The sequence below is a fragment of the Nannobrachium achirus genome, assembly GCF_963921795.1.
Source record: "Nannobrachium achirus genome assembly, chromosome: 13".
Lineage (NCBI taxonomy): Eukaryota > Metazoa > Chordata > Actinopteri > Myctophiformes > Myctophidae > Nannobrachium > Nannobrachium achirus.
The window spans coordinates 34,421,470-34,445,867 of record NC_137833.1 but is presented as its reverse complement, the minus strand read 5'-3'; the positions used below and the strand labels follow the sequence as shown (position 1 = coordinate 34,445,867).

Genomic DNA, 24,398 nt, shown 5'->3' with positions numbered 1-24,398 from the left:
TAATTAATTGGTTCGTTCGTTCATGAAAAGTCACTCACTCTCACAGTAGGGATGTGAAAAAAAATCGAAAATCGACTCGAAAATCGACTCATGTTCACCGCGACTCAAAAACGTATGAGTCGATTTTTTTAATTTTTTGATTATTATTTTTTTTTTCTAAAGTTTTTCCCCCAAAAATGTTTTAATCGCTTCAAAAACGTTATAAGCGTTAATGTTTTCCAAATGTGAGCGGACCGGTGTGTGTGTCTCTGTGTCGGGGACGAATGAACGTCTGTGTTGTGCATGCATGCATCGCAGATTTGCATGCATACAGCGCTAGTCAGGTCCGCGGACTACAGGTTGAGAAACACTGCTGGTCTGTTCGTGTGCACGCGTCATAGCAGTGCGCGCTCACCGCGCTGACTGGATGTGTTTTGTTTACGTGCCTGTGTGCATGCATGCTTGACACGAAAGCTCGCTTGTTAATGGCAGCGTCGCCTCGTGTGCAGTGATTTTGTCAAGATTGACAATAAAACAACACAAAATACATTGTTGTTAATGCGACACCCGTGGATGCGGTCGGGGAGGGAGAGATCGAGGCAGACCAAAGCTCCTCCACATTGATACACTAGCCTGGGGTGCCAGCCAGCCAGAGCGCTACCACTACGTTCCATGGACTTTAAATTGTCACTCCGCTTCTAGTCTCTAGAGAACAGACTCTGTGCTAACGCAAGGAAGAGCAATTATAAGTATTATTAGGGCTTTGATGCAAGTTCTGATGGGTGCAGCTGCATAAGTTGTGTTGCTTAAAGTAATGCCCCGTTGTGTTGTGCTCTCCTGAGTCTCCTCTCAGCTGCTGCTTAGCGAAAACAAAACAAAAAAAGAGAAAAAAGTCGATCGACGCGTCGATTTTCGGCCGCGACGCGTCGATTCGTAAATGATGCGTCGATTAACATCCCTATCTCACAGACAGACAGACAGACAGACAGACAGACACGTTTTACCATGTAGGCAGACACTATTCCTATACAGATTGCCCTGCCATCACTATACACCATCTCTTAATTGCTTTCAAGATCTGGAAGAGAAAAGGGTTTGGATGGGTCATGCCACTTAACTGGGAAAATACCAGTAGAGTCAGTTAGCCAGTCAAGTTGCCACCATTGCATTGCACCAAACATTTACTGACTTTATAATGATTATGATTTATTCCAGGTTTTTCCTTTGAACTGATGAAGGCAGTGAAGGAGCAAGGTCTACCCGTAAAACCTCACTACTTTTGTCCCCTCCTTGTGCAGCATGTGAAGGACAGCAACTCCGAAGGTACACATGCACGCATGCATGCACACGCTCACTCATCCTTTTATAACTCTGGGGATCACACGGAGGCACACTGAGTGTAATACCAATAACAACTGATTTTTGTGGGAATTGGATGAGGGCACTGACTGTACTGAATCCATAATTTATAAGATAAATAAGTGTCATGCTCAGGGACACATAGACTGGGCTAGCAGAGGATTGAAACGATGACCTTCCAAGTCCCAGAAGGCATGTCTCTACCTACTCAACTACAACCGTCCAATGGGTGCTATGATGCCTCATGGGGCTGCAGCCTCGCCTACTACTGTATCTGCTTGTGCTCTGCAAATTGTTTAGACTGATGCTAGATTCTTGGTTTACTCGTGATCCTAGTTTACTGAGGCACTACACTGTCTCTCTGCATTTGCTTATTGTAAGTCGCTCTGGTTAAGTGCATCTGCTAAATGCCTAAATTGTGCATGCTTTTATTTTTATGGTTTTTGTGGGTTATGACTTCATCAGCCCTCTGCCCCAGAAAGGGCTTTTAGGAGAGAATTCTCCTCAAATATGAATGAGTGACCCCTCTGGGAGGGATTACACAAGTTCAAGGCAAAGAAGCCTGATCCCTGCCTGAAACTTAGAAGACATAATGACACAAACAGAAGTGCACACACACACACACGTCTCTAGAGCGTTCTAGAAGTGGATTGTACGGTTTAGAAGAGATCCTTCATGTGATGTCAGTCATTCCAAGGACAGATTAAGTCTGCCCCCGAATGACACTGATTCACCTCCATCTCCAAATACTAGTTAATTTTAGCCCTCTAGGCAGTGTTCCTTGGGATATCTTCTCAGTGAACAATCATGTATCTTGTCTGGCCCTTAGACTGGAAAAGTTGCCATAGTTCAAAGTTGTACTCTAAAACATTAATCCTGTAAGGAGAGTGGGCAGCACACTATGTTGGATTTGTCTTTATTGTTTGAAAGTGGGAAAGCCGAGAGGGAGAGTCGGAGGGTGTATGAGAGACAAAGTGGGAAAGCTGAGAGGAGAGACAGGCGGTAAGAAAGCAGAGAGGGAGACGGTGTAGGAGAGCCAGACTGTAGGAAAGCTGTAAGCAAAACAGTGTTTATTATAGAATTTATTTCACCACAAGAATTGAGAAAAGTTTTTGACATAAATGAATTATGACAACTTCACATTGAGTTTAACTTGTCAATGAAGGGGCACAACGTTTGTGTGTGTCTATGTGCGCGCGCGGGCGTGCGTGCGTGCGTGCGTGCGTGCGTGTGTTGAGCTGATGTCTTTGCTTCATGGCAGAAGACCCTTGTTAGGGACACTGGGGAGGTTCAGTAGCCCAAGGCATGTCGCATACCAGGGAGCCGTGCACACGCATCTACCCCCACGCATGCACAGGCTGGAGGCGAAAGGGTCAAAGGTCATTTTGCTCCAGTGCCTGCCTGTCCCCAAGTTCTGGATCAAATCTATGTGCTCTAGTCCCGCCCCTCCCCATGCTTTTGCTTTACCTTTAAATCCTTGTTTAGTATTTGATGAGCTTTGGGGGGAAAATCATCTCGGTGACAGTTAAGCGGCGTTGTGAGACCCGACACCCCTGTCAGAATTCACAACGTCTTGCCCGGCGCACCCTGTCAAACACGCTCAGTTTCAGGTCGGCTTTTAGAACGTCTTATTTATGCTGAGCTCTCACTGTCTCTTTGGGGTTCTTTTTTGTTGGCCAGCCATTAATAAGTTATGTATTTTTCCCACTGTCAGTTAATTGACAGCATTTGAACTGGCATGGTACTAGGAGTCGGGAGCGACTTGTACCGTATGTGCAGATTTCCTGCTTTGAGTGGAGACGCCTTAGTGCCAGGAGCCCAGTTGCAGTGGTTTATAGTATGTACATTTACTTAAGTACTGTACTTAAGTACAATTGAGGTATTTGTACTTTACTGGAGTATTTCCACATTTCAATACTTTTACTTCTACTCCACTACATCCCAGAGGCAACTATTTGACAGATTTAGTTACTAGTTACTTTGGAGATTTAGATTATTATCACAAAACATGCATAAACCACTTCAGCCCTATATACATTTTGGATATTTGAAACTGGCAATCTACAAGCTCACAATGCGTCACATTGCGATGCATTGCTATTTTCTAAAGATTTTTATTCACTTCATAGATTTGATAACTTGTCAAATGGGACATTCTGCATAATGAGTATTTGGTATTTTTTTATGCCAATACTTGGACTTTTACTCAAGTATAATTTGAATTCTGTACTTCTACTGGTAACATAGTATTTCTACATTGCAGTATTGATACCTTTTCCAACACTGCCCAGTTGGAACACACACACACACACACACACACACACACACACACACACACACACACACACACACACACACACACACATAGGGCTGTCACAATTATTACATAATCGTCTAATCGTGATTATTTGACATTATCGCAATTATTTTGTCATAATCGTCATAATCGTGAATGTTGAAAAATGTCAGAAATAGTGGAAATAGCAGATCGAGCTTGTAGATCGGCTATTTCCACTATCAATGTTATTTTTTAAGTAGTAAGTTGTCAAATATGTCAGTAATGTATTTGTATATTTAGGTTATGTGTCATATCTACCATATGCAACTTCAAAGCCTAAAAGCCAAACAGAAATGTAATTATCAACGACAAATACACAATTAAATCGTTAATCGCCAATTATTTGAGTGACAATTAATCGTCATGTAAAATGTCATATCGTGACAGCCCTACACACACACAAACACAGACACACACAGTGCTGGTTCTCACCCTCTAACCACACGCTCTGAGCGCAAACACGTTGAGCCGAAACATGCATTTAGTTGTCATGGCACTTAGCGGAACTAAAGCAAGAAGGAAGAGTAGGGACGACGGGAAATTTCTCTTTTGCTCACATGCACTCACTCGCTCCCAAACATGTTGGCTTTAGCCCTCATGAATGATACAGCCACTTCTTGTCCTTCCTCTCATTGGCTGTAGGAAGTGTGTGTGTGTGTGTGTGCAGGTGACGTGACTGATGCGGAGTGACTTGATTTCATGTAAATGCGAGAGCTCTGAGGGAATTCACTTTGGATTACACGCACCAGTGTGCAAAGCCCATGAAATATTAAGCGTTGTGTCACTTTTTGTCCACAGGTGTCACTAGCAGGCAGAAGCCGGGGCCGAGTAACAGTAGGGAAGTGGTGGCGGTGGTGGTGGTGGGGGTCTTTGCATTTTGATGAGGTGTGGATTTGGCGGGTTTAGCGGAAGCATATGCTAGGCCACGCTTCCCACCTGCCGCCAGCAAAGCCAGTGCTTGTCAGTCCTCCCGACGTAGAGCGCCTTTATTTCTTCTGACACGGTCGAAGGAAAGGAGGAAGCAAGGAGACGTGGGGAAAACGTAGGGGGGTGGGGGCAGTGTTGTCAGGTCTTGGGTTTGTATTCCGCGTGACAAGAGAGATGCAAAGTCCTTCATGTCTGGTCTGCCTCACTCTAAACCCGTTAAAATTTTTTAATGTGACCTACTCAACCCGTTCGCTCTTTTGTTTAATGCAGCCCTCCCTTCATCTGTTATAATAGACACAGCACCGTGGCGGCGGTGGGTCATGTAGTCTTCCATTAACTTTGCGCTAGCCTGGGTCATGTTAATTGCTGGAACGAGACCAAGGGTGTCACCCTGATTTGAGAGGGAGAGAGAGAGAGAACGGGGGGAATAAATGAGCAAGGAAAAAGAAAATGGGACGGAGAGCACTTTATGTCGAACAAAACCTCTTTACCTACCCTCCGTGAAGAGGAATGCTGCTTGGAAAATATGTTTTCAAACAACACAACATGTCTCATCGGCGCTACCGAGGTCTACTTTAGGAGACAGACCAAGAAACTGACATTGGAGAGAGGAAGGGGGGGAGAGAGGAGAGGAGATATGACAGGTACTCCTGTCCAAAGATGGAAGGAGATGACAGGTTCACTCCACCCCTCCTCTTCCCCTCCTCTCTACTCTTGTTTGACAGTTAACCTGAAGATATGAGTCTGATGATCATATCTTGTGACCACTGCCATGCATAGATCTGCTATTTTTTGCTGCATGACACCAGACACAACAAAGTATATCAAGCCCTTTTACTCACTGCCCAGTGAGTGCATAGTGCAGGTCTATGTGGTATATCAGGCTTCATAATAGGACTAGTCATGTAGGCCGATCCTATAGCTTTGTTGGAGTGTACCAATTCTTTTTGCCCCCCAATCTTTTAGACAGCCGGGAGGGAATTGCAACCATGGCTTAAAAAAAAATGAAAATCAACATTACTTCCTTACCTTTCATTCATACTTCATCAAACGCTTCACTTTGTGACCTTAATGAATACAATGTAATTTTATCCTATCTGTTAATACAACATAACTTATACATTTGGGGTGGTTGTATTTTGTCTCGCCGCTCTTCTATTGAGACGTTAAAATTGTGTAAAAGGTCATGTCTCACCGCACAGGATCTGACTGAAGGATTTTGCCCTGATGGTCAAGATGCATACCGGTAGCTCAATGCTAATATTTTCGACATTTGCACAGGAAACCGCATTCAAATCCAGGATAGGGAAGAGGGAAGTTACATAGTGCTGCTTAAATTTGTAAAAGGATAATGGAACTAGAGACAAAATTAACACATGGGATGCGACCTCTCTGAACGTGATAACGATTTCCCCCCATGGAGTGCCACGTTCAGGGATGTGTTAACTGCTTATTAATGGTACAGTAAACGATAGCCCCGGCGCTGCGCCGGCCGGGAGTGAGCGAAAAAAACGTAATTTCCCATGATGCCTTCGCCTTGTGGATACTACATCCGGCGACTTCTGGCACCTATTGCATTGTATTCATCCTGGCTGCAGAAACATGGATATATCTCCGCTTCTTTCCCCATATCGCTTGTTTGGTCAAAATGGCCTGTTTTCTATGGACCATAGATTACACACGGATCGTCGCGTTTGTATTTCTTCTTCTCCGTGTGATAGAAAATACCTTGAACGGCTCTGAAAGGGAGCCTTGTGGTAAATAAAATGGGGAAAAAGCTTTGCAACTGTGCCTTTTGAGGTTGCAGCCACCCATAATCATACAAATAATATACAAATAAGTATACAGTCATGTTGTCCTCCATGCTGCTAAAATGCTTGGTCAGTCGACCTTCCATCCAACATTTTGGTCTTGGAAACTGCTCGCTAGATTGCCGTGGAATTTACTCTACCGTCATACTTCTGTAAGATGAACCCTACTGTTTTGATGACACCATGGCCTATCTCCTCTAGCGGCACCTTTTGGGGTTATGTCAGAAAGTGCTAAAGAAAATCTAAAATGCCTTTTTCCCATCTGAAAACGCAATGTGCTCTTCTAAAACGGTCATTCAAACAGCCAGACGTGAATGTGTAGAATATATGCTCAGCTTCATGTACCTCCACTTAGCAGTCATCGAATAAGCATTGATGCCTTTTTAAAAGCTCTCAGACACACTCTAAACACACACAGGCTTCTTGGTCGACCAAAAAGTGCTGATGATTGAGAAATCTCACGTGAGGTAGGAGAGACAGAATGTCCACATATACATTTATACTTAGATGCGCGCCGGTGTCGGACACTGAAAATAGTTGATCTACAAGTTCACAACGCGTGGTAGCGAGACATGTTGTGGTCTTGTAGATCAGCTATTTTTGGCGCGCAACACTGACGCCAACAAAGTATAACCAGGCTTTTATACGTCCGCTTCTCCATTCACTTGTTCTGTATCCGTCTGGCTCACCACCAAATGCATCATGGATTATTCAGCAGGAAAACAGGTGCTCCCTCTCTCCCTTTCATAAAAACACGGCAGCTGACAGGGATGAGGCTGGCAAGAATGGACAGAGGAGACGGAACTGCGGATGCGTCCTCCATTGAGAAGAGAGGGGCAGATCGCCTGTTTACTTTTTCTTGAAAGTGGGCGGAAGACGGGATAGTGAGAGGGGATGAATGAATGAGTGATCTGGATGGATGGCGGGATGGCTAGATGAACGGGGCCAGAGTGGTTCAGGTAGCCCTACCTGGGGTAATGGAGCCCCCGGCCGCGGGTTTTAATGGCGGATAAAAGCACTGGCCTCATCTTTTATTCAGCTAAAGAGAGAGACTGCCAGGTGAACACACGCCTCCCAAGAGGACTCGGAAATACAGAGCCTGTGTGTGTGTGTGTGTGTCTCAGAACCTGAGTGGAGAGTAAACAACACACACACACACACACACACACACACACACACACACCGAGGTGCACTGACCCTGGGAAGCACTTAGCGGTAGTTTGCTGAGGTCTGCATGGGAACGGTAGGTTCCGTACGGAACCATTGTTTACTTAGATATGGAAGGATGACCTCCCACTTGGGTAATGACGCCCCCTGGCGATCATTCAGAGAAACTACTTCAGCTCCCGTACTAACGTAGGTAGGAAGGGCCTGTCACTCAAACCGGAGTGACCCGCCTCCAGGCTATATAAACCCCCGGAGGCGGAAGTAACATCCTCTTAATACCACTCTCTGCCACATTCAGTGAAACAGAGGGGCATTACGTGGGAGGTCATCCTTCCATATCTAAGTAAACAATGGTTCCGTACGGAACCTACCGTTTACTGTCAATATTCCAGGATGACCTCCCACTTGGGATTCTTAAACTCCCCTCTAAGCCACAACCTACTCTCATACCCCCACACACCCCTCATACGGGTGAGCACAGCCCAAACGGGCGTGACCCATCACCCAGAAGGTCCCAGGCCCACCGGACCTGGGTGTGAAGGCATGAGAAAATAAAGAGAGACCCTGACAGACCGAAGTCCGCCTCATTCAACTAAATGAAAAGGACAAGTCCGCCTTATAAGTAAGACACACTATATAAGGAAAACACAGGGTCCCCCCAAAGTACCCCAGGTGGCTACATGCCCACCTGTGGGAGGGGAAGATCCGACTCCTCTATGACGTAGAGGAGGCAACTGCACCCAGAACCGAATGCGCTAGCGAAGAGGATTCGATATCCAGGTGATAGTAGGCTGCAAAGGTAGAAGGCGAAGACCAATTCGCCGAAACACAAATCTCCTGAACGGAGACTCCCTTTGCCAGTGCCCACGAAGTAGCCACACCTCTAGTGCTATGGGCTTTAAGTGCCGCCGGCACTTCCACACCCGCACTAGAGTAAGCCAGCCTAATAGCATCCACAATCCACCTCGAAAGAGTGGGTCTAGACACCGGCTTTCTGACAAGAACATTGCCCATTTCTACAAAGAGCTGAGAAGAAGCTCTAGAACCAGCAGTCCTGTCACAGTAGGCCTTCAATGCCCTGACAGGACAAAGGCAATTCAGCCGTTCATCCTCCACCGAGACAAACGGAGGAGGATGAAAAGCCAGAAGAACAACAGGCTCCTTAGGAACCACCATGTTCTTAGGAACAAACTTAAGATGAGGCTTGAGCAACACCTTGAGATCATTGTTCATAAACTGCATGCACTCCGCAGACACCGAGAGAGCTTGCAGGTCACCAACTCTTTTAGCCGTGGCCAAAGCCAGCAAAAGAGCCGTCTTGAAACTCAAAAGTTTCAAAGGCATCCCTACAAGCGGCTCAAAGGGAGCCCGACATAGGCCCCCTAGAACCACCTGCAGATCCCAAACTGGGAACAAAGACCTAGTCACCGGCCTCAAACGTTCAACTCCTTGCATGAACTTGATGACCTCCGGGACTTTAGAAGGTGCCTTGCCCGCCACCCCCAGGTGACAGGCATTAATAGCCGCCAAATACCCCCTAAGGGTAGAAAATGCTAGACCACTTCTCAAGCGGTTCTGCATAAATTCCAGAATTTCCTGGGCTGACGCCACATGAGCCACCACAGGTGGAACACGCGACTCACACCAGTCCTCAAAGGCATTCCACCTTCCATCATAAGACGCCCTCGTAGAGGGCGCCTTAGCACTCTGAATGGTATCAACCACTTCAGAAGAAAAACCGGCTGCCAGCAGGTTTAACCTTTCACGTGCCAAACCCACAGGTCTAGGACCTGCAGGTCTTGGTGGAAGATCTCCCCCCTGGCCTGACTCAACAGGTCCCTGCACCGAGGCAGCTGCCAACCCGGTTCGCAAAGGAGAGGGGCGATCGCCGATCTCCACGTGCCCTTGTAGGGGGCCACCAGGAGCATCTCCAGACCGAACCTCCTGACTCTCTCCAGAGTGGGTCGGATTAAGTCGAAGGGGGGAAACGCGTACAGTAGACCTCTCGGCCACGTGTGCGCTAAGGCGTCCAACCCCAAGGGAGGACTGCCCTTCACCGCGAAGAACAACGGACACTTCGTATTCTCCGCTGACGCAAACAGGTCCGCCACTGGCTGACCAAACTTGCGAAAAATCTGGCTCACCACCCTGGGGTGGAGAGACCAATCCTCGTAGCGAGGACCTCCCCTGGACAGGAGATCTGCTCCGCTGTTGAGGAGACCTGGGACGTGTGAGGCCCTGATCGACTTGAGGCGCGACAAGCACCAAACCGTCAATTCTCGAGCCAGACGGTCCAGTGGCAACGACGACAGGCCCCCCTGTTTGTTGACATAAAACATGGCCGTCGTATTGTCTGTCCTGACCAGGACGTGACAATGCAAAATCCAAGGCTCGAAATGCTTGAGCGCCAGGAGTATAGCCATCAACTCCAAATAGTTGATGTGACGACCCCTCATCTCCAGAGGCCAAAGCCCCTGCGCTGTGCGCCCCTCGAAAGTGGCTCCCCATCCACTGAGACTGGCGTCTGTCGTGATCGACTTGTGGGAAACCACCTCGCCAATCGAGACTCCGCTGGTGAGGAATCCCTCCACCAGCCACGGAGACAGGGCGATCGCGCAGGAAGGGGAAACCGTAACCTTCTTGTACTTCAAGGAGGGCGGGATCCCGAGGGATAACATCCATCTTTGAAAAGGTCTCATATGAAACCTGCCCAAACGCAACAGATGTACTGCGGAAGCCATCATTCCCGTCAGTACCATGCAACTCCTGTAAGTGACCTCCTGGCCCACTTGAAAGGAGTCGAGACATTCCCGAAACCTGTCCACCCTCTCCTCTGAGAGACGGGCCGACATGTCGGATGAGTCCAGAAGGACCCCAATGAATGTAAGACGACTTGCTGGAGTCAGCATGCTCTTGCCGTGGTTGACTATGAAACCTAAGGCCTTCAGGTGAGCCAAAACCACTTGTGTGTGACGCGCCACTTCGTGGGCGGAGCTCGCTGAAATCATCCAATCGTCGATGTACGTCGCCAACCTGACGCCCTGCTGTCTCAGCGGGGCGATGGCTGCTTCGGTCACTTTCACGAAAACCCTCGGGCTCAGTGACAGACCGAAAGGGAGTACTGTATACTCGTACAGGCGACCCTCGAAGGCGAACCGAAGGAATTTCCTGTGTGGGGGATAAATCTGGACGTGCTGATAAGCATCCTTCAGATCCACTGAACAGTGGAAATCCCCTTGCCTGACCGACCGTAACATGGTGGGTACTGTTAGCATCCTGAAAACGTACTTCTTCAGGTACACGTTTAGTGCCTTTAGGTCCAGGATGGGACGTAGCCCCCCCCCCTTTTTGGGCACCAGGAAATAACGGCTCCAAAATCCCATGCGGGATTGGGTCCTGTCCAGCTCCACTATAGCACCCTTGCTTAGCAATGAGCTGATCTCTTCTCTCAAAAGACTTGCTTTTAAACCACGTGCTCTGGTATGAATAACCCTGCTCGAAAGCGGGGGTATATCTGCGAACTGTAACCTGTAACCCCTGGTTATCGTTCGAAATACCCACTGGCTCGGGTTGCATAACTTCCACTGGCGCGCACAGCGTGCTAGCGTGTTTTGAGCGAGAGAAACCCCACCACTGTGCTTCCGTGACGGCGGAGCTTTTTGGCGGCCGGACCGGAAGTGGGGAACCTGCGTATCCGTATCCGGAACGACCGGATGCGGAGCGCAAGGGTTCAATAGGCCGCATGGCGGAAACACCTTCTGGTTGTACCGCTTGACTAGCGGAGCTATTTTGCGGCGGGACCGGAAGTGGGGAACCTGCGTATCCGTATCCGGAACACCCGGATGCGGAGCGCGGGGGTTCAATAGGCCGCAAGGTGGGAACACCTTCTGATTGTACCGCTTGACTAGCGGAGCTCTTTTGCGGCCGGACCGGAAGCGGGGAGCTAGCGAATCCGTATCCGGTGAAACCGGAAGCGTTCGGTTTTCGCTCGATAGAGCGACAGGAAGAGCAAAGCGATTCGACTGATAAACAGACTCGCCCACAACTAAAGCATTCTCCCCTGACAGGAGAGGAACTTTTACGTTTAATACCTGCTCTAAGGCCTTTATGCTTGTCCCTTGACCCGGGCTCATAGTAGGCCGACAGAATTTCTGACTCAAGGTTAAATTCATAGCATCGCTCACGCGAGGGAAAATCCACTCGCGCGCATGAGGAACCATATAATTGTTTGACGTTAACATTACTGGTTGCTGATAAAACCTCTGACTGATTAAAGAGTCCTGACGGGACTCCATCATTCTTACAGGAGGCATGCATAAAGGATTCATATTGTCGACGCGAGGGATATCCCACTCGCGCGCTTGAGGAACCACATAAATGTTTGACATTAACATTACTGGATTCTGATAAAACCTGTGATTGATTATCGAGTCCTGACAGGACTTCATCATTACTACAGGAGGCATGCACGATGGGGTCGTCTGTGCTAGTGCGAGAGAGTTGGACAGAGACAGACTTTGCTCTTTCAACATGTTTATTGTCGACACAGGAGGCATCAAAATTAACATTTTCATTTCCCCGACACGGGGTACCGAAAAAAACGCCCTCGTTTGGGGGGAGGGGGACCGAGAGACACCTCGGACCCCCGCCCCAGCACAATTCCCCTCTTCAAAGTGTCATTTGCGCTGTCCCCTACCGCGGCCACCGCGGTATGAAGACTGCTGCCTGCCATCCTTGGACGGGCGGCGCGGCTGAGCGCGCTCGGGAACCACAGCCTTGCTGCGGGGCCTGTCAGGCGCCCTGGCTGCAGAGGCTCCCCTGGAGGAAGACGAGTGCTTCTTAAAAGAAGCAGAGCGGCCCCTTTCCTTGGCGCGGGAGGAGCGGGACGTCCTCCTAGCTTGCTGCGGATCATCCTGTGGCACTGTGGTGGACTCGACGATGTCCTTAGCCGCCTTGAAGAAGGTAACTCTACCCTGCAGCAGCTCCAAGCCCCCACCCATGAGGGTGGTGGGACTGTTCTCCATGTTTATGAGAGACTTGTACATCTCCCCGCGAGGACCTAGAGGCTTCTCGCCCACGTCCCTCTTAGGCTCGAGGTCGACATAGTCGAGCCAGCGGGCTCTCTCAGACTGGAGGTTGTAGTCCATGGACCTGCCCATCCACTTAACCGCATGCCAATTGACCTTCAGCATGATGTCAAATAGAGTGTTCAGTTCAGCTGTGTGCTCCCCCGTGGGCAGACCTTTGACCAGGTCCTTGGTGGAAGCGAGCAAGAGCTGGATCAGATTCAGGTCCTTAGCGGCCAGAGCAGCGGACCGGTAGGCGTTACGAGCCCTGTCCGACTGTAGCTTGTCCTCCAGGACAGTGAACCCCGGCGGGTTGGTGCCGACGGGGCCAACAAACGGCCCGTTTTTAGCTGTGCCTACATCTTTGTACTGGGGTCTGACGGAACTCAGAAAAGATTGTGCCAACAGGTGGTCCAGGTTAGGGCAGGTGGACATGCCTGCCTCCGCACCGCCCACCAAATCCAACACAGAAAAAGGCAGCTTCCTGGGGTCTTTATGTGTCTTCCATGAGGAATGGAGGGCCTTGGTGAAACCTTTCACCAGCGGCAGCCTGGAGAGGACATACGGGGCGGGAACCGAAGGCTCCTGCCCGGGCATTTCGTCATCATCCTCGGCCTCTTCAGAGGGGAGAGGAGGTGGCAACTCCTCTCCAACTCTGGCCAGAGCTCTCATGTAGACTGTGAGATGATCCAGCATTTCTGCTGCAGAATCGACGTCCTCTGCTCCCGCTTCACTCGCTTGACTGGCGGGTGGAGGGGCAGTGGTGCCTGAGGAGGCCTGGGAGCTCCCTGCGGCGTCCAGTTGACGTGCTGGAGCCGCAGGGGCATTACCTTTCACAGTGACCGTGAGTCGAGAACCCTCGTCCTCGACGGAGTCCTCCTCCTCCTCGGCCGTGTATCCAGAGTATTCAGAACCAGAACCCTCGCTCTGACAGGAGCTCAGGTCCGACTCTCGCCTGAAGGTCTGGACTGTTTTGGTGATGCTCACGTCGAGGGGGACGTCCCCGACGGTCACATCCAAGCGTTTCTTTTTGGGCACCGCGCCCGAAGGGGAAAAGGCTACCGGAGATTTCTGGATGTTAGCCTTCTTGGTCGCCTTCTTAGCGGCGACTTCACCAGACCCGCCAGCTCCAGTGACAGTGGAGCTAGCTGCGGTCGGTTGCGCGGCAGGCGGTGTCTCATGTAGCACGGCGCCATCTTGACTTGGAATGGCGCGCTGATTGCCAAGCGGATCTCCGGAAGGCAGCGCCGCACCTTGACCAACGGTGCGGGCCGCCTGGGGAAGGAAAGACTGGGCTGTGGGGTTGAGAGCAGTGGACCCACCTGGTGGAGCGCAGGCCCCGAGGCCTGCCCTGGCTAGGTAGAACCGGTGTATCAGTACATCGTGGTCGTAGGCCACGCAGCAGTCACAGAAAGGTCCTGCTCTCCCCTGAGGACTCAGTGCAGAGAAGGCGTGTGCAACGCCCATGCAGCCGACACAGAGATGGTGAAGATCCTGTCCGTCGATGAGTCCTGGACAGCCTGGACATTGCCTCGGCAGGAAGGCCAGAGGATCCATGGCGAAGCACTGTAGATAGAGTTAACCAGAAGCAGACGAGCTAACAAGCTAACGGCTAAGGCTAGGCCACGCTTGATTCGGGCAGGGCCTGAACAAGCGGTAAGCAGTGTAGCTAACGTTAACAATAGCAGACGAGCTAACAAGCTAACGGCTAATGCTATGCCACGCTTGCTTCGGCGAAGGCCTGAACAAGCAGTAATAATCCTTTGTTATAAAAGGAAATAACCGTCGATTTAGGACGGAACAAGAATAAGTATTCTTAAGTACGGGTTAATTCAACACTCGCCAGTGGGCGACTCCAATGCCACCGCTTTAGGCTAATGCGCGAAGAATAATAATACAAAGGCTGAGTTTCAACTTATCTGAATGTGATATCGCAGAGAGTGAAAAAGAGGATGTTACTTCCGCCTCCGGGGGTTTATATAGCCTGGAGGCGGGTCACTCCGGTTTGAGTGACAGGCCCTTCCTACCTACGTTAGTACGGGAGCTGAAGTAGTTTCTCTGAATGATCGCCAGGGGGCGTCATTACCCAAGTGGGAGGTCATCCTGGAATATTGACAGTAAACAAGGTGTATTGGTGTGTTCTCAGCGGTCATATATAGCATATGGATGCCTTGATATTTATGTCGTCACATACACATAGCAACCCGCTAAATATGGATACGTATGCATTTGAGCATGCATACGTACATAACACACACACACACACACACACACACACACACACACACACACACATGTTTAGCAAGCTTTGCATTAATGAAACTTCGGTGGAATCCTTTTGGGGACACCAATCATTTTCCCAATTTGACAACATTCAAAAGGAGTGCGCCGCACATGCATGCACACACGCACGCACGCACGCACGTATGCACGTACGTACGCACACGCATGCCCACACTTTCATTTAGGCACCCGCATTCATTTAGGCCCATGTCTTCTGTGGGCACACTCTCAGGCATATGCAAAGTGGCTCCTCAATATGCACAACGCGCGCACACACACACACACACACACACACACACACACACACACTTCAGGGCATATTGAGTGTGTGAGTTGCTATTCCATATGCATGTGGCTGTTTTGGCCCCTTTCCCTGGGGCAGGACCGCAGGGCTCCGCTGGAGAGCAGGGTGATGGGGCAAGAGTCCACTTCAGGCTCTGAGAGAGAGTAGAGAGTGACTGAATGAATGTGAGTGCGTGTATCCACCAGCCCAGCCCAGGGCTGTGTGGGGCGGCCATTAGTATTCTGAGACTATGAGTTTATGAATCTGTGCCCAAGTCTTCGGGTGAGAGAATGTGTGTTGGTTTATTTCTTGGACCCAGATTAAAGCACTGCTTCCACAGCTCCAGGCCTGAATATGAGATTGTGTATGTGGGGGAAAATGTTAATGTCTGTCAAATGAGTGCAACTGTTGCCATTTCTGAACACGTTTTCTACCGCTACAGCAGTTTCCAATAAAACAAATATAGGAAAGACAGTCTTGAAATTTTTCCCCCTTATGTTTAAAGTAATTTGACAGGTGAGATGAGTTATTTATCTAGATATGTTTTGAAGAGAGACAGAAAGCAACGGGCAAAAAATACATCTCTGGTTGGCTGTGGCAATTACGGTCAATATTTAAACTGGTCAGCAGACATTAAACATTTCTTTCTTCAAAAACTAGAAAACTAAGAAAAAGACTGGCACATTAGTTACATACATAACAAATAAACTGTCTACTCACTCATCAATTATCAAATACTGTATCCCTATGTACAGCCCAGCCAATTTTACATACAGTTGACTAAAGGTGGTCAACCAAAATCAGGTCTTATGGTAGATGCATGAGTAAGTCATTTAGACCAATTCTCCATGAACGCTTCAATTCGACCTCTAAAGCTAAATGTAATTCTCTTCATAGTAAGAATAGTGTAGTTTAAATCATTCCACTCATTTATAGGCAGTATATCTTTCTTAATCCATTTTTTTTATTGAAGGCCTTTTTGGATGCTACTAGCATTTATCCTGCTTTGTACTTTGTTCTTCTAGGTCAGCAAGATGCATGGTTTCAATCATGTATTTACTGGTCTGTAATGCTAGTGTCTTGAGTCCAAGTTCATGTGTGCGTTGCAGGTGTGTTGGAGGTGTTGAAAGGCATGCAGGAGCTGGGAGTGGCTGCTGATGTGGAGACCTTCACCAACTACATCCTCCCAGTCTTCCCCAACAGCGATGCTGCCCGCCAGGCCCTGCAGGTGAGTGTGTGTGTGTGTGTGTGTAAACTAAAGAGACACCAGGTATTCTTGAGTCCTGTCCAACAGTCATCCTAACATGCAGGTGTTTTTCTGTGTTCAGGAGGTGGGCTGCTCTCTGGAGTCGGAAGGCTTTCTGTCTTCAGAGATTCGCTCCATCGCGTCTAGTGACCTGGTGGCACTCTACACCAAGTGTAAGCACGCACACACACACACGCTTTCCAAAATAGATGCAGTGCATCTTAAGACACTCTCCATAATGGCCGCTGTTTGGCCTGCGGGCTAATTGAACCAGTGTCAACACACCCACGCTCTCCTCAGCGCTCATCGGGCCTTTCAGGACATTAGTCTGTGTGAATGTACTGTTTAACGAGATGCAGCAACGCCCCTGAATGGACAGAGCGCCAGGATGGTGAAGGACGCTAAATAATGGATGCCTATCTTTCTTTTCTCGCTTTAGTCTCAACTACAGTATATTCCCCCACTCCCCAAGTATCTTTGTTTTTTTCACCCTGCTGGCAGCAACGCTATAAAAGTGCACAGATCGGTTGGCTGGTCCGTTGGTCCATCCAACAGTTTAGATATGTGTAAAACTAGTGGCTGGATTTCCATGGGGTGGGCTTTGCACCTTCATACTACCCAGATCAGGGGTCTTCAACGTGTTCAGGCCAAGGACCCCTTAGTCGAGAGAGAGAAATGAAGCAGGGACCCCCCACAACCCATAGATACCATATAGTTTCATCGTTTGACAGCACAATCATCAGTGTATTTTGGATTCATGTCCATTTTTGTTTTCAGATATTTAACCACTTGCACCGTCAATACTTAATAAACTTGACCTTTCACTCTGTACTTAGTCTGCTCTTTTCCCCCTCTACACGAAACCTCTTTGCCAAAAATAGCTGATCTACAAGCTCACAATGCCTCGCAGCATGAGGCTTTGTGAGCTTGTACTGTAGATCTGCTATTTTTGTCTTAAGTTCTCAGAATATGGACATTAGGGTTCAAGTGGTTAATATAGAAAAGGAGAAAAGAAGCTTCTATCACACAAAGATTTGGAGGACCCCCTGTAGTAACTCTGAGGTACCCCCGAGGGGTCCCGGAAACCCTGTTGAAGACCCCTGCCCCAAATGATGAACCCCTACTGGCTTTGTTGACCTGATGGCCTTTCCTATAGCGCAACGCCGTCACCTTTTGGCCAAGACATCCTGCTTTTTTTTCTGTTTTAAAGGCACTTCAATATATTTTAGATTTTTAATTATCGCATACTACTTCATTTTATTTCACTATAACGATCATTTCATTTGTATAACAATGATTTTACTGTTATTTACAATGTTGTATTCCTCTCACTTTTTACTCTCCCTTTGTCCAGTGTCGGATCCCTCATTCCCTGCCATGGACCTCATTACGTTCCGGGGCAGTCTCATCAGTGGCTTCAAAAAGTGAGTCTGTTTGTCCTGTCGCCTGCCTGTGTGTTTTCTTTTCATCATTTAACATTCCACATTTCTTCGCATTCGCCCTCATAATTTGTGACGGGTATTTAAGGGAAAGCCCCTGGCCTTACGGAGGTCATTGCAGCATATGTTATTTAGATGACATGTGCACCATATCACACCATCTACAGTGCGCACTGCCAGCTGCAAGGAAAGACACGCTCTTCTTCCCACACACGTGCACAAAAATACATACACTGTGTGTGTGTGTGTGTGTGTGTGTGTGTGTGTGTGTGTGTGTGTGTGTGTGTGTGTGTGTGTGTGTGTGTGTGTGTGTGTGTGTGTGTGTGTGTGTGTGTGTGTGTGTGTGTGTGTGTGTGTGAAAACGGACCAATACCTCATGCATATGGAGGTCTTCATCCCTCAGCAGCACTCGGCCCAAAGCACCGTGGGAGATATGCAAATTGGCAGATGCCCGCCACAGCCCCACCACACCCAGAGCGCCTCTCTCTCTCTCACACACACACACACACACACACACACACACACACACACACACACACACACACACACACAATGTTACCCTTATATGGGGACCTGACCTCTGGGCTTTTGCTGAGGGCACATTTATGAATATTTACAGTTTAACACCGCACACACATATAGTCAAATGGTGTTAGCTTTGGGGTAAGGCCTGACCTCCGGTTTTTGTTTAGTGTGTAATGTATGAATATACACACACACACACACACACACACACACACACACACACACACACACACACACACACACACACACACACACACACACACACTTTTGTGCAAAACAACTGAGTTGACTCTAATAAGCTGAGTTGGCTCATTAGCATGTATCAAATATTATATTTGGTCCTCTTATCCATTTTCAGAGAGAATAAATAGTATTTCCTCATGGAATAATGCTGTTGGAGTGAAATGATGGCTACCATTGGATTGTGGGAAAACAACTAAAGATGGCTCATGACATCATGGCTAACATACTGTAATAAGCCTCACATTCATAGCTGCTATCATACATATTGTATTTGTTCTTTGTTGAACATCTCCGTTCAAGTGAAACACTTCATATAGAAGTCGACGCTGGACACGGAATATCTCAAGTGTACAAACCTGTAATAAGCACACTTTTCTGTGTGGCTTCACTTGAGGAGTGTTTGGTTCCTCTTTTGTGTTTGAAGAACAGGGTCCTTCAATCGTACTGAATGCGTCAAGGACTCACACAGACCTTCAGGTTCTTTTCTGTTCAGTTAAGACTTAACCCACGGGTACACATTTTGTGTATCATTATTTTATGCTTTAACTATTGAAAAATAGCAGATATACAAGCTCACAGCGCGGCACCGAGTGCCGCGCTGCGAGCTTGTAGATCTGCTATTTTTGAAAAATCGTGAAAATTTGAATTTTGACCCGATTCTATATGTGTCTTCTGAATCCTTCTAAGGTTTTTTGAAAAACCCTATGTTTCTATGTCAGCAATCTGGCTTAGCCATCGTCAAAGAAAAGGTCCTTTTCACTTAAATGGAGCTCAGTTAGTCTGTTCTTGAGAGACTAGTATGTCAGTGGTTCTCAAACCTTTTCATGTAAAGGACCCCCAAAAGGATATTCATTTGGCCACGGACCCCCATCTCAAAATATTCAGTTCCAGGGACCACCCAGAAGCAAAATTTGAGTTACCAACGTTTGCTTTGAAAATACATATATTCAAAGATTTGCACACATTTTCACGACTTTTTCAAAAATAGCAGATCTACAAGCTCGCAGCGCGGCACTCGGTGCCGCGCTGTGAGCTTGTATATCTGCTATTTTTCACTGGTTAAAGCAGTCAATAATTCTAGGCCTAAATGGGTTAAGAGTCATACAGGGTGGAGAGGAGCGATGTGTCATAGCCTACTGGCACACAGGAATCAAACCCACGCATCAATACACCAATGTATTCTTTTTGGCATAGCACAGTCTTTAAAATGAGTTAAAAGTTCCTGTGTAGGGATAGGACGATAAGCAATATTATAGTTTATCGTGATAAAAAAAAACACTCACAATAATCGTATCGTGGAGATTTAATTTATCGTGATATCGTCCTACGTCATGCACTGGGATCAATTCACCTTTTATTTGCCGAGCTGCATATCCGGTACCACATAAACCCTCTATAATTGGAAAGAGGCAACGCAACGCGTTATGATGCGTTGTGAGCTTGTAGATCTGCTATTTTTTGGCCAATGTTCCGCCCCGGGATAATGGATTTTGATGATCGCGATAATATCGTAAATTGCGATTTCTTTTGTCACAATAATTGTGATATGACATTTTCATATTGTCCCATCCCTATCCCCAGGTGTGCTTATAATTTCATGAAAATCTGTCTGCTGGTTCAAAAGTTGCTTTTTACAGCTTTTCTGTCATGCAGGCGCATGCACACACATATGCGTGCACACTCTCACAGTTCTGTCTGTGTTAGCTTGGATAACAGGGTCATAATTGGGCTTGTCACTTGGGGGAGGGAGGGGTTGTCACACTAGGAGTGTGTGTGTGTGTACACTACGTACGTGCATGCATGCATGCGCGCGTGCACATGTCGGTGTGATGGGGGACCTGCCCCTGTCAAAGACAAGGTCAGGGGATAATTTAATCATTAACCCATTTAGAACGGGTACACATTTTGTTTATCATTATTTTATGCTTTAACTATTGAAAAATAGCAGATATACAAGCTCACAGCGCGGCACCGAGTGCCGCGCTGCAAGCTTGTATATCTGCTATTTTTGAAAAATCATGAAAATTTTAAATTAGAATTTTGACGCGATTCTATAAGTGTCTTTTGAATCCTTCTAAGGTTTTTTGAAAAACCTATGTTTCTATGTCAGCAATCTGGCCAGCAATCATCAAAGAAAAGGTCCTTTTCACTTAACTGGAGCTCAGTTAGTTCTTGAGAGACTACCAGGTAAGTGGTTCTCAAACCTTTTCATGTGAAGGACCCCCAAAATGATATTTATTTGGCCACGGACCCCCATCTCAAAATATCTAGTTCCAGGGACCACCCAGAAGCAACATTTGAGTTACAAACGTTCGCTTTGAAAATACATATATTCAAAGATTTGCACACATTTTCACGACTTTTTCATAAATAGCAGATCTACAAGCTCGCAGCGCGGCACTCGGTGCCGCGCTGTGAGCTTGTATATCTGCTATTTTTTAATATTTAAAGCATAAAATATTGCGTAATAATGTGTTCAGGCCTAAATGGGTTAAAGACCTCTTCTCCTCCTCTCCACACCGTTCCTCATCCCTGCCTCTCTCATGTCCCCCCACCAACTAGCTGACAATGCCCCAAATGTCACACTATGTCATCATTTAGTTGCTGTGTGGGTGTCTGGCTGAGCCTGTACTACTTGTGGATCTGTCTTTTCTGGTTTTCTGGTCTTTTACGGTGTCTTGTGCACGTCAGAGTGCATCTATCATCTGTGCTTCTATAGGCCACTGTAGTGTGCTGTGCTGTTCAGTCATGGTGACATGTACAGACATGGCAGTTTGTCACTAACCTTTCGTGTCTCTAGAGCAGGGGTCTTCAACAGGGGGTCCAGGACCCCTAGGGGGTCCTCAGAGTTACTCAAAAATCTTCGCTGTGAACCCTAGTGTCCTTATTCTGAGAACTTTAGCCAAAAATAGCAGATCTACAAGATCCACAACGCCTCGCAGCGCGAGGCGTTTTGAGCTTGTAGATCGGCTATTTTTGACAAAGAGGTTTGATGTAGAGGGGAAAAAGAGCAGACTAAGTATATAGTGAAAGGTCAAGTTTATTAAGTATGTCAGTTCAAGTGGTTAAATATCTGAAAACACAGATTGACATGAATCCAAAATAGACTGATGATTGTGCTGTCAAATTATGAAACTATATGGAATCTCTGAAAAGGTTGTGGGGGTCCCTGCTTCATCTCTCTCTCAACTAAGGGGTCCTTGGCCTGAAAACGTTGAAGACCCCTGCTCTAGAGTCTAGTCTATATTGCATATCGTCTGTGTCGGACGGAAACCTTTCATGTCCAGAATCTATGGATTTGTGTTCCAGTGGATAAGGCTCTAGTTATACTTTTCATTGGTTTAATAAAACCCACTCACCAACAGACTTGCCCACTTTCATCCTAGTGTTCTTATATTATAGGCATGTCATATTGGTTTCAAAGATTTTCAAAAATAATAAAAATAGCAGAACTACAAGATCTACAGTACTACATTTGACTAATTTCAGCTACCATAGGGGAGTATTATAGTATATTTATTGTTAAGCAGTAAAGCACTCTGAAATGTGCAAAGTTGGCACTAATTATGTGTGTGTGTGTGTGTGTGTGTGTGTGTGTGTGTGTGTGTGTGTGTGTGTGTGTGTGTGTGTGTGTGTGTGTGTGTGTGTGTGTGTGTGTGTGTGTGTGTGTGTGTGTGTGTGTGTGTGTGTGTGTGTGTGTGTGTGTGTGTGTGTGTGTTGTACTCTTATCTTGTCCTCTACTGCCCCCTGCAGGTCTGACAATGTGGATGACATGATGAAGGTAAGAGAAGCTGTCCATGTTTTTTATCACTTGCATTTTTTATATGAATGCAAATGAAAACTTATTTCACAAGAAAATATACACCCAGTTACTATCTATTTTATATTAAAAAAATATATATACATTTTCAAGTCATTACAAAATCAAGTAACAGGTTGCCAGGATTGCAAAAATAACAGATTCTGACATTCTTACTTAACAAGTATCAACAACGGATAAATATCGGCTACTGCCATCGGTTAATGTCAGCTTTATTTGCCAATACAGATATTGACAGAAAACAGCAAATATCGACCGATGCCAATATCTGTCCGATGGTGCATCCCTAATTATGAGTGTGTGGTATCTCAGAAGCATGTCATAAACCAGGGGTGGGAAACTTTGATGATGGCTATATTTCCACCTTCACTCCACAGGGCCACATTGCATATTGCATAATCCTACTTTGTCATATATCATTCAAAAGAGGCAAAAATAACCGATCTACAAGCTCAAAGCGCGTTTTGAGCTTGTAGATCGGCTATTTTTGCTTTTGAATTGGAATCCTGAATTATTTTTTGTTATTTTTTAATTGGAATCCTGAAATGTAACATTGTGATTCAATTTCAAACGCATTTAGTTATATACTCATGTTATCTTCATGAACCTAAATACAAATACATTGGACATAAAAGAATACATTTTAATACTACTAATACTAGTCATTAAGCTACTAATATAGACTGACGGAATTAAAGCAGGTCATGTTTGGAATTGTAACAGCTGAAATCAATTATAATATCAGTATTCCGGTATGAAGGTGGGGGCCGCATGTGGCCCCCGGGCCGCCAGTTGCCCATGTATGTCATAAACGGTTGGATGGATGTATAGATACGTTTATATCCATGCATGTACAGTATGTCTAGTGACTCTAATCAGTGTCTAAAATAAAATAATAATAATGTGTTCCAGATTACTGAGTTTCTGTACAACGACCCACGCTTCTGCAGGGACAACTCCACTCCTGCTGGTAAGAAAGCACACACACACACACACACACACACACACACACACACACACACACACACACACACACACACACACACACACACACACACACACACACACAAAGTGTCAGTAGCGGTAGACTGCTGACCACCTATCTTGGCGTTATGAAGCCTGTGTGTCTGCCTTGTTTTAGCTCTGTGTGTGTGCGTGGGTGTCTGTTAGATCTGTGTATTTGTGTGCGTTCCTGAGTGTGAGACCTGCTCTCTCCGTCAGAGGATATAGAGCCTGTCTGCTGAGGCAGCAGCGAACAGCTAAAGTGTGTGTATGTGGGAGTGTCCGTGTCGCTCTGTGTCAGTGTATGCGTCTCAGAGTGTGTGTGTGTGTGTGTGTGTGTGTGTGTGTGTGTGTGTGTGTGTGTGTGTGTGTGTGTGTGTGTGTGTGTGTGTGTGTGTGTGTGTGTGTGTGTGTGTGTGTGTGTGTGTGTGTGTGTGTGTGTGTGTGTGTGTGTGTGTGTGTGTGTGTGTGTGTGTGTGTGCGTGCGTGCGTGCACGTCCATGGCCAGCCATGCCGCTACGGGTGTGTGAGCTGGTGGGGGAGATGAGGTGGTTATATGTGTCACATCCCGTTAGCCTGCGTTGGTGTGTGTGCGCGCGGCTGTCACTGCCAACCGTGGCATATCCACTCACATTGCAAAATAAGCTTTTGTCAGCAGAATTCACGCACACACACACACACACACACACACACACACACACACACACACACACACACACACACACACAAACAAACAGAGAGTCAGTCACTCACTCATACTGCAGAGGTTTCAGAAAATACAAATTGTGTAAATGCATAAATGGATTTGGTGACGTGACTGACACAGCAACAAAAGAAATGCATTCTCGAGACAATTGCTGTGTGTGTGTGTGTGTGTGTGTGTGTGTGTGTGTGTGTGTGTGTGTGTGTG

At 47.0% G+C, this 24,398-nt stretch overlaps 1 protein-coding gene across 1 annotated transcript in view; it reads left to right on the top strand.

The window, feature by feature from the left end:
- Positions 1-24,398, top strand: part of lrpprc (leucine-rich pentatricopeptide repeat containing) — a gene marked incomplete at its 5' end in the record, with an annotated part of 86,887 nt that overhangs the window by 7,596 nt on the left and 54,893 nt on the right. The window contains 6 exon segments of the mRNA XM_080739714.1: positions 1,195-1,302; positions 16,323-16,441; positions 16,542-16,632; positions 17,814-17,883; positions 22,420-22,447; positions 23,399-23,456. Of these exon segments, the coding sequence (XP_080595840.1) occupies positions 1,195-1,302; positions 16,323-16,441; positions 16,542-16,632; positions 17,814-17,883; positions 22,420-22,447; positions 23,399-23,456 (474 nt within the window).